This window comes from Monopterus albus, unplaced genomic scaffold (assembly GCF_001952655.1).
Source record: "Monopterus albus unplaced genomic scaffold, M_albus_1.0 scaffold216.1, whole genome shotgun sequence".
In the NCBI taxonomy this organism is placed as follows: Eukaryota; Metazoa; Chordata; class Actinopteri; order Synbranchiformes; family Synbranchidae; genus Monopterus; species Monopterus albus.
In genome coordinates, this window is record NW_018128096.1 from 994,714 (window position 1) to 1,005,717 (window position 11,004).

Sequence of the window (11,004 nt, forward strand, 5' to 3'; positions counted from 1 at the left end):
TGGGGGAGGCCTGCCTCCATCCTCAAGGACCCTACCCACCCCCAGCATGGGCTGTTCATACCCCTGCCCTCCGGTCGGAGGCTCAAAAGTGTGAAATGCAGGACTTCTAGACTGAAAAACTTTCTTTCCCTCTGCCATCAGACTCCCAAACAGCTGACTCAGGATCTACCTCATGTAATTCCATCTGTTCTGTACTGTTTACATACTCATTTTGCACATGCATAGTTGCATACTCACTGCTGAATATTTGCACTCCACGGCTCCCGCCTGCTTCTTTTACTTGGTGCTTTAAAATGCCTTAGATTTGTGATTTTACTGCCTATTTACCCGCAGAGTCATCAGCATTGCTGATGACCCCGCACACTCCCACTTCAGACTCCTGCCTTCAGGGAGAAGGTATCGGAGTCTTCAGGCCCACTCCACCAGACTTACAAACAGCTTCAGACTGTGAGGATGCTGAACGCTGTCCATTACCGCCCCCTGTTATATTACATGTAAATCCGCTGCTGACTGTTTTTACCGTTATATCTGCTGCTGTCGGTCATTTGCACTACTGTCCATGTGCAACTCAATCTCACAACCATCTGACAATCTTTTTATTATTTGCACTACTGTCACTGATTTTACAGGGTTTGAGTCATAGCTTATTAGGTTATACCATTTAGTTTTATCCTAAGTTCAGTTTGTGAGCAAAAAAGACCCCCGCAAATCTGCAATGAACACCCTTCTATCTAAACGAATGACTTAACTTTGAATGATATCTAGTCTATCTCTGCTATTGTGCACATTTTCCCTTATACAAGAAATGTTATTTCTTCCTTGAGCAAAAGGTTTTGTTCACCACTAATGCTACTCACGCATTCTCTGTGTCGAAAAAAAAAAATCATCAAAGAAACATCTATAAATTCTGCAGTGATCAGCTTATTTTTCATCAGTGATGGAGTAACTGGCTCTAATAAGACACTCTGTACAGATAAATCAAACAGGCAAGTGACCTTGGCCAGTATCTGTATCCACATCAGCCTCATCCTTAATTGGATCAGCTGCAACACAGCTGAATATACATTTGTGAAAAGGTCCTATAAAATGCTTTGTCACACTATGCATCAAGTTCTCACAATAAACCCCCTTTTTATTATTTTTGATTACTGCACTTGGCATGTTATCACTGAATCACTTTGCTGAAATGAACTTTAATTTCTTCCACTGAATCAGAGTTCACAGAGCCACAGTATCTGGGAAAGAAAATTAGAAAGAGGGAGGGAGAGTGCGAGTGAACATTCCCACTTTAAGGTCATCAGATTTCTTATCAAACTCTTTTATCTTCTAGACTGAGTAAGGGAAATCTGTATTTGCTAAGCAGTGCTTTTAAAGACCTAGCAGAAGGTTTAACTATTAATGCTAGCTCTCTCTTGTTCCAACTTGGCATAAACACCAGAGAATGTGCACTATGCTGTGACAATCAGTTTCATTACACAACACAGGCTGCTCCCTCAGTTTCACACAACCTAAGTAGTAAGATCTTGACTGCACTCTGGACTGCGGGGCATCTGTGGCTGCAGCTACAAATGAAATTATTGTGGACTGACCTTTCAAAGACTTTCTGCTTTGCAAGAGAATTAGATGGAAAACCCTGGAGTACCAATCTATATACTTGAATGAAAGACAACTCAGTGGGTCTTACCGTTCAGCCTCCAGGCGCATCTCCTCCCGCTTCTGCCTTCTCAGCTCCCGACGCCGCTCAAAGTCCATTTCCTCCATGCCCGTGCCCTTCTTTTCTAAGTTTTTTTTTCAACTGTGCCCTGTGGGATGACATCATCAAGCACAGACATGTTAATTTCCTTAGTTTCAGGTAGGAAGACAGAACAGAGAGGGAAACCCATTCATTTTAGTGTCTTGAGAGGACAGAAATATTGGTTCACAGGGTCAAAAATAGCCTTAGTTTTCTGATATCTGGTCAATCAAAATACCCAATTTAAAAATTTAATGCTTAATATTTAATTATATGTACAATCTGCATTTTTTTTCACCAGTGGTCATTTAATGTATTTACATTCTGTAATTACCCCTCTGTATAGTAGTCTTTATTGTTAGTAGTCCGCCATTCCATGCTAGATTTAAATTGCCTTCACATGCACAAGAATTCAGGCATGCATGTAACTTCTTTACACCATACAAGAGATATATTAACTGCTAATGTAAACAGACCATCCTTCACATTAAAATGATTTTAACTGGGGTGACTTTTATTGTGAAGCAGGGACAGAAAACAGCTTTTTTGTCAATGTGATAACAACAATCATTTATTAAAATGTGCACATAAAACAAGGTCATCATTTCCTGCATGTTTTCATCATCTTTTTTATTTTTGCAAGAAAATGTGATACTACTATACAAAACTGACTGCATGTATGTTATCCTCAGTTCAGTGCACCTTGGTGGAAGACAGAGGAATAAGGCAGAAAATACAAAAGAAAAGCAGAGATAGAAAGAGAGAAACCAACACAGGATGTTAACTCAATCAATTAAGAGTAACTCACTAAAAATACCCCACTAGGGTTTGTGAATAAACCCTAGCGGCTGTGCTGTGAACAATGAGACCACCCAGGAGCTGCTGAATCTCTATCCATTTACAATCCCCACTAAGCCACTAGCAACATCTAGTGTACACAGGTGCAGAGCAAACAGACACCAACTGAGCAATTCAGTGGACAAGGTGTGTGACAGCTAGCAGAATGAAAGGACAGCACTGAGTAAAATCATATTTAAATACTTTATTGTATACTCAGTAGCACCGATTAATTTGTGGTGCATGAAAGAAAATAATGAAAAATAAGAAAATAAGAGTGCAGTAGGACAAATCTAAATGTATCTTTCAAAGTGTCTTCTTTCACACTATACCAGCTCCTCACAGTGCCTTCTCCATGCAGAGATACAATGCAACAACTTCTAGTAACAGTCTCCCATAGTCCAGCCTCAGCAAACAGAAAGGGTAAATGCTTGTTCCTTCCACTTCCTGCTAGTTATCCCTCCCTCCATCCCGCATAGACCTCCTTCCTTCTTTCCCTCAGTCTTACCCCCTCACTCCCCCTACCCTCATGTCTTCCTTTCTCTCACTATCTCTACTGCTAACTGGTCCCGTGTTGTTTACCAACATGTCAGAGCTTGGCTAAACTCTGTTCTAATAAATGACTCAGCTCTTGAGCTGAGCTTCCTGTTCGTTGTCAGTGTGTTTGCTGCTTGTTTTTTCTCCCATATGCAGGAGGGGTCAAAGTGGGCCTCTTTAAGCATAGACATTTGTATATAAGTATGCATGCACACAAGGATGTAGGTGCAACATTACCACTTTTGATTGCATGTGTTCACATGCATAAGCATACTAATGTACTACACAGATGTACACATGGACAGGAAACACACACTTAGAAGACACGCTAAAAGAAAACATGTCTATCCTCCTTCCCACTACATCTTCGCACCCAGCCTGCTCCCCTCTCTAAGCCTGTACAGTAAACCCAGCCTTGTCCCCCCTGCAGTACGCCCTAGAAGCCACAGTGACTCAAAGAGAGGGAGAGATATTTTAAATACCACAAATGTTCACTGTCTATATTACACTTAGTGTCATTTGTGAAATGGGGGCAAGGCAGTAGATGTGGCACAATTCATAAAATCGTAATTAAGACAAAATGAGAGCAATAACTAAAACTCCAAAAAGCCCCCAAACATCACCAGTCTAATCACATCCTTACAAAAACCACCAAAGGAGACAAAGCTATTAGTAATGCAAGGACGGCAGCATATAAATCTGAACTTACTGTTGCAAATAATGTATGATTTATGTAACTGAGAAGACTTTTTCATTTGGTGTTCAGTTTTATATAAAATGATTTTAAATCATATTAAATATGTTATTTACTCAACAAAATGATTACACAGTGGATCATATATACAACAGTTAACATGAATAATAAACCTGAAATAAATATTTTTAAATTAATTTATGGTGTATCAATAGTGGTGGTCAAGGAATCCAAGACTGAATGCAGCACTGTTACACTGCAGACATCATGTAGAACACAAACTGTAAAGGCCCTCAGTAAGATGTAGAAATCACTGAAGAGACAACCCAAACTTGCAAAAACAAACAGAGGTTATGCAGCATAAATTTAAACATTTTGGTAATTCAACTCTTTCTGTAAGAGCTGCAAATTACCAATTAGTATTAGACAAAGCAAATTGAAGACCTGGCTAAAGGATCACTGGGTTTCTTGGTGATTTTAGTAACCTTTGGAAACATTTGTATGTGTAATGTGGTCTAAACATAATATAATGTAATTTTAACATTAGGATTTTTAATATTTGATGGTTAGTGTTTCTTATTGTTGATTAATGATGCCATGTTTAATTTTCATGTATTTATTTCCTGCCCAGGGACTACAGATGAAATTTAGCTTTGTAGCTAATTCTGGGCCATGGCTGCCTACTGTCAAATAAACTATTAAATAAATAAACAAGAGAACAGCATTCCATAAAGCTGAGCAACCTGGAGTCACAAGTTTGTGACATTTTCAGACTCTTTGCAAGTTTTTACAAGCCTGTCTTTGCTTGTTCACTATAAAACCTCTTCTTTCCTTCACTGCTTCAATCCATTTATTCCATTTATCTCCATCCATCTATCTCCCTTGTTTCTGTCCCCCTCTTTTTCTTTTACAGTCTGCCCCAGACATCTACAATGGCTATAATGGCACATTTATCAATGTGTCACCAAAATACTACTTGTCAAGAACGCCAGACGCTGGCACAGAACTCGGTGCTTGCCTCTAAAAAAGCCAAGCTCAACTGATATTATCCTAACAGCCACTGGGAATACATCACTTTACAATGACTCCATCTTCTCACAAAATCTTGAGTTAAAAGAAGTTAAACATTGGGCCACTAAAAACCAAATGATGCACAAAATAAATCAAGCAAAAGTCTGGGAGCAGGGCTGAGCAGTAAGTAGTGCATATTTTTTTTGTATTGAATGAAACTTTCCTAATGCTGGCTTAGCTTCTGTGCAGCTTCTCTGCATCTTTTTGGTCAGATTAATAATGTATTAATGAGATACTTCTGAGGGCCAAGCCTTGCTGGGTTTTTGTGTGCTGTGTGAACATATAGAATGATAATTTTTGGTGCTTCCTTTTGTGTTTCTTACACTGCCCTTTATGTGATGGTCACATCATAATACTTGTACTTGTGGTTTTGTGGTCTAAAAAAATGCCAGTAATGATTTAGGTTTGTTTTTTGTAGTGAGATTTTTGTCTGTCTTACCAGGCTTGTCTCTGGTTTCAAGCTCCTCCTTAGTAGGACTGTAATGTGGGATATGATTGTTATATAGTTCACCTACGCCTGAATGTAACACTACTACCAATTTGCACACCAAGGAAGGGCAGCTCTGTGGGCTTAAATGATTTTTTATGTTTTAAAACAAAAAATAGGGGCCTTAAAAGCTAAGACCAGGACCAGAGTTTCTTAGCACAGTTCTGTGAAAGAGCCTACAAATTACTTGAAGTTAAAGAGTACCATGTAACATTGCCAACACAAACTAGTCTACCTACCTAGTCTGCAGTTACCGTATCTACTCATATACACTAAAACAAAGTGTGTGTTATTACTGTGCTTGAGTTTACAGAGTAAGAACATAAAAGCAAACACTGTCATGCTACAAAATGCTGCTGCTCTCTTGTAGGCCACCACAGGAAAACACTGCTGTCTGAAGAGGAGAGGAGAGGTGAAAAGTCCAGCAGCTATAGAGTCACAGCTGTGCAGGTGTCCAAATCAAGAGAGGTATTCCAGTAATCTGGAATGTCAAAGCGACACTGGCACAACGGCTGTCTTTTCTAATCTTTGCATTAATGAAAAGACATATTTTGCCCACCTGCTACAGTGGATGGTATGCTAGAGAACCCATGAAGCCTTCCACTCTTTCTCCAGTCACATGCCATTTGTTTTTTTTTCAAAGTACTAACTCAGGAGATCAGATGACACACAAGATTTAAGCACTCTAGTGAAATATTCTGACGGCAGAAAACGATACTATATTATATCATGCAGTCAGTCATATATGTAGTCAGCCAGACTAAACATTTAGGGCTTCTAGTAAAAATCTGCAAAGGATAAGACACAATTGTCTCCACAGCCTGACAAATTTGAGGGTTTTGCCTGTCTTCAAACCTGTCATGGTACTAGGCTAGCAAAAGTCTCAGTGTCATAGTCATCTTAGCTTAAATAAACTCTGGGGATTAGTCATGGAAACAAAGTTACATTTACATCCAGTATTTCTCACTAAAGGCAGTGTGTATATCTGTGAGAGCTACCACAAATGCTGAATGTATTTCTATTGTAAAAACTAGATGGCAGTCATCTTCTTCTTCTTCTCTGACTTTTGCTACAGCATTGCTATGTTTCTTGACTACCACTGCCATCAGCTCTTAGCCAGTGAAGTGCATGTACATCATGAGTGTACTGAACAAGCTGACCAATTAGCCCCACTTGCTAAACTGCAACAAAATGTTCCCCTGCAAACCAAAAAGCATTTCCCCCATATTACCTCCATTTCAAGCAACACATATATAAAACTGTTGACAGGGCATTTCGCACCGCAAACAAGATCAGTGATGACTGTTCTTTTGTGCGCTTTTTTTAAACCACAAGAATTTCATTTTTCTAAAACTTTTAAAATTATAGCTTTTCATTGAAGAATTTAAAATGATATAGAAATGTAACTGCTAGCTCGGACAAACTCCTCCCTTCGCATGAAAATACAGGACAACGACTAAGTTCATTTATGGCAGTACTGGATGCTAATTTGACTGGAGAGTTTACAGAATATGCCAAATAAGAGGTAAAGGAAAGCATTCATGTGTACAAAGAGAAATTCTGTGACCTACTTGTTCAGTCTAAGCTAAAATATGTCATTTTATGATTATTACATTCACATGGATGAAGCATCTGAAGTGAAACAGGGACGGAGAGAGTGAAACTGCATGCCTGTAGGTAGTGCACACTAGCAGCTGTTTTAGCTGAGGCTCTGGAGACAGTTTGAGTTGGGTAAACCAAACATTTTCTGGCGGGGTAAGGAGTCTCCTGAGAGTAGTCTGACAGGTTGGTTAAAATATGCTGAGTCTGTGTGTGATGGTGTGTGCATCAAGATAAACTATTTCATAAGCAATATTCACATTTATGAACATGTTTTTATATAAATATGTATATGGACAGGGTCTGCAGTTTTGTACCGAGGTGCTGATTGAAATGCTTTTTCTGTGTGCAAGATTATGAGTCCACTTTACAAATGTAATACCAAAAATACATGAAATCACTCCTAGTGTATGATGTGCTTGTATAAGGTGCAGTGGATGTGCATATATGTGTGATGTTTGGCAAGCCAGGCTTGTGGTTCTCTATTCATAAGCTCACTGGTGGTTTTGGCACACCACTGCCAAAATTTTCTCTCTTTCTTTCCATCTCTGCTTGTCGTGATCTCTGTCTGCATAATGGGCTGATTTTTTTTTTATTTCTTTTTGAACAAACAAAGTTAAACTGAGGACAATGTGAGAACATTAATCCATGTTTTTCTTTTTTCATTAACACATCAACAAAGCTTCTCTTTATTCAAACAAGTCTCTTTATCCCTTCACTTTGAACCCACACTCCCTCCAAATGAATTGCTGTCTGTTGCTATTGAAATTTGATTTGATTTGATTTGATTTGATTTATTCTTTCAAACATGTAACAACAATCAATATGTAACCACACATAATTCCAGACATATCCACAAATATATTTTCAATTTGCTTATACCTAGTACATGCTTGAACGGAGTAGGAAGAAGTTAGACTTATCTAGTCCTACCCCCTAACATCATCTTATCAGCATTGGTTTGCAAGCAGTATTACTACATGGATACATATTCTACATCCACACACACATATTCTACATCCACAAATAACACAAATAACAGCAATTCCAAAATGTTACTGTTAATGTTATGATAACATTATGAGAAAAAGATAAAGGGCAGTAAAATAAAAGCACTGTAATAAATAGATGTATAGACGACTTAATCCCTTCACATGCAATTGGGAAGATTAAATATTATTATGTGTGATAGATATTGGAGTAAACTGGAGTAAACTAATATTAATACTAGCATCAGAACTGAAAATTGGATAACTCTATGGTCTTCAACCAGTTTTATTGTCCTTTTCTCTCACTCTGTCCTCTTATTTTCTTTCTTTTTGGACCACAATACAGCCATGTAGCCAACAGCTGCATACTATGTGTTCAGTTACAATATGAAGAGAAACAGGATTGGCTGGCTATAAATTGAGCATAGTGCTTGGTTTAAATTTGATAGGATTTACCCATGTCCAAGCAGCCAAGCTTCTTTCTGTATTTGTCTGGGTCTGCATCTGCATGCCACAGCGTGAATATCAACCACAATAGCCTCTGTTGTCAAAGCCGAGATCTTCAGCTGCGACTACATATTCTAGACAGTGTATGAGGCCAACGGCATCTGAGCTCAGCTTAATCTCAATACCATCTGCTTTCCGCTCACACTCTACCTCTTCCAAAACAAATTTTTAGAAGTGTGGCTTTGGCTCAAATGAGGGAAAAATTTCACCAAGCATGAGCAGATGGTATTCATACACAAACCTGAGAAGCTAAAGCTACTGTGGCAAGTGAAATGCAGATGGATAACGTGTCACAGTTTTTAAGGGTTAGGGCAAAAAAAAGGGCTCATGACCTCGAATGCCTTAAATGTACTGTCATTAGCCACATAAGATAAGGTGATCAGACATAATCTTCCCTTAAATCGCCCTATCTCCTCTGTGCTGTCTTTGGCTGTTAGATAGAAGACAACAAGTGAGGGGAAATTTCATCAAAGTAGGGAAAACTCCTGAAGGTTAAAGATGTCAAGTTTCCATTTGGTGAAGAAAAAGGAGATTCCTGCATTCCCAGACAATGGTTCACATTCCATTACACCTCCCTGTGCCCTGTGAATCATGCACACAGAGACAGGCTTACTGAGGCTATCTGTTCATACACACACAGAGCAAAGAAAATCTTAATGGAGTACCTAAGATGCATTATATTTTATAGGATACCTTGCACTAAATAAGCAACAATTAATGTTTAGTAAACGCATACAGTATTTAATGAATGCTTTAAGGTCTGTGTGGGAGTGGTTAGTGGTACCTCACACCCAACCAGTTTTTACTCAAATGTTGCTAATCCCTGATTAATGCATGAAAGTATGTAACATTAGCTTTTTACAATTAAGCCACTCCCACTTCAAACCACTGAGAAAAGCCAGGACAAAAACACCAATGTAGAGGTTTCTTGTGTCATGGTTCTATGCCGCCGGCTTCCAGCATCATGCTTTTATTTTGTTTTCAGTTCCTGTTTCTGTCTCACCTCACATATGGACTCTTGACTTTAATCAGCACCCAATAGGTTACACCTGTTTTCACCCCAATTTAAGCAGCTTTCCATCCACCGGAAAGCTGCCAGATTATTCTTGACTTACGTACAGACTTTCCAGGATTTCTCTCGTTACCTGTGATTTTGATTCTGACCCAGGATAGTTCTGACCACTGATTTCTGCCTAGCCCTCCTGATTGCTGTATGTGTATCTGTGTATCGACTTTTGGACCGGCTTCTTTAACCACCCGTTTTTGGATCCCTCGGACGTTAGTGTTTGCCGGCATTGAACCAGGACTGTTTTTGGATTTGGATTGTCTCTTGTGTTTCTGGCTTCTGTATATGTTAGCCCAAGAGCTAAACTCTATGATGTCATCAGCACGCTAGAGACAGCGCAGCCCGATGCTGTATTTATCATTGCAGGTGACTTTAATCTCACCAAGAGGCAGTACATAGAGAAGCTGAATGGCTTTTATTCTACTGCTGACTCCGGACAGATGTGGCGAGGCCTGCAGCACATCACAGACTACAGGACCACCACCAGCATCATCAGCTCCACAGACAGCCTGCCGGATGACCTCAACACCTTCTACACCCGCTTTGAGACCTCCAGCCACAGCAGAGAGAGGAGGCACACACACCGAGACCACCCAACCCCCCACCTCCCCTCCACTAACTGTCTCACTAGGCCAGGTACGCACAGTCCTGAGGAAGATCAACCCCCGCAAAGCAGCAGAACTGGACAACATCCCTGGGAGGGCTCTCAGGGCATGTGCCAGCGAGCTGGCTGATGTTCTCACCTCCATCTTCAATCTCTCCCTCAGCCAGAGCATCGTTCCCACCTGCTTTAAGACCACAACCATCGTCCCCCTTCCCAAGAAGAGCCCGGTCACCTGCCTGAACGACTACAGACCAGTGGCACTCACCCCAATCATTATGGAGTGTTTTTGAGAGAGTGGTGCTAGCCCACATCCAGAGCAATATAGCGGACACCCTGGACCCCTGCAGTATGCCTACCGGCCCAACAGGGCCACCTCAGACGCCATCGCCTGCCGCACTCCACTATTCCCTTTCCCACCTGGAAAATGGAGACTCCTACGTCAGGATACTCTTCATTGACTACAGCTCCACCTTCAACACAGTTGTCCCCCACAAACTCACCCACAAACTGCCCACACTGGGTCTGCACCCCACCCTCTGTGACTGGCTCCTGGACTTTCTGACTGGCAGGCCCCAGACTGTCAGAGGATTGGCAATAGTATCTCAGCCAGTATTGTTACAAACACTGGCACCCCATAGGGATGTGTCCTCAGTCCCATCCTCTACACCCTGTTCACGCACGACTGTGTCGCCTCCCACAAAGACAACATCATCCTAAAGTTTGCGGACGACACTCGATAGGTTGCATCACTGGCGGAGACAAAGCAGCCTACAAGAGGGAGGTGGCCAGTCTGGTGGCATGGTGCAAGGACAATAATCTCAGCCTCAACACGGACAAGATGAAGGAGATGATAGTGGACATGAGGAAGGAGAGGAGATCTC

The 11,004-nt window shown here is 40.7% G+C and overlaps 1 protein-coding gene across 2 annotated transcripts in view; it reads right to left on the reverse strand.

The window, feature by feature from the left end:
- The window catches only part of cald1a (caldesmon 1a), a 69,865-nt gene that overhangs the window by 37,293 nt on the left and 21,568 nt on the right, over nucleotides 1–11,004 (reverse strand). For both annotated transcript variants that reach the window (XR_002276501.1, XM_020619180.1), the window contains exon 2: nucleotides 1,685–1,802. Coding sequence is in view for 1 of the 2 variants with exons in the window: in XM_020619180.1 (XP_020474836.1) it covers nucleotides 1,685–1,761 (77 nt within the window). In the remaining variant the exon portion in view is untranslated. The remainder of the gene's footprint in view (nucleotides 1–1,684; nucleotides 1,803–11,004) is intronic.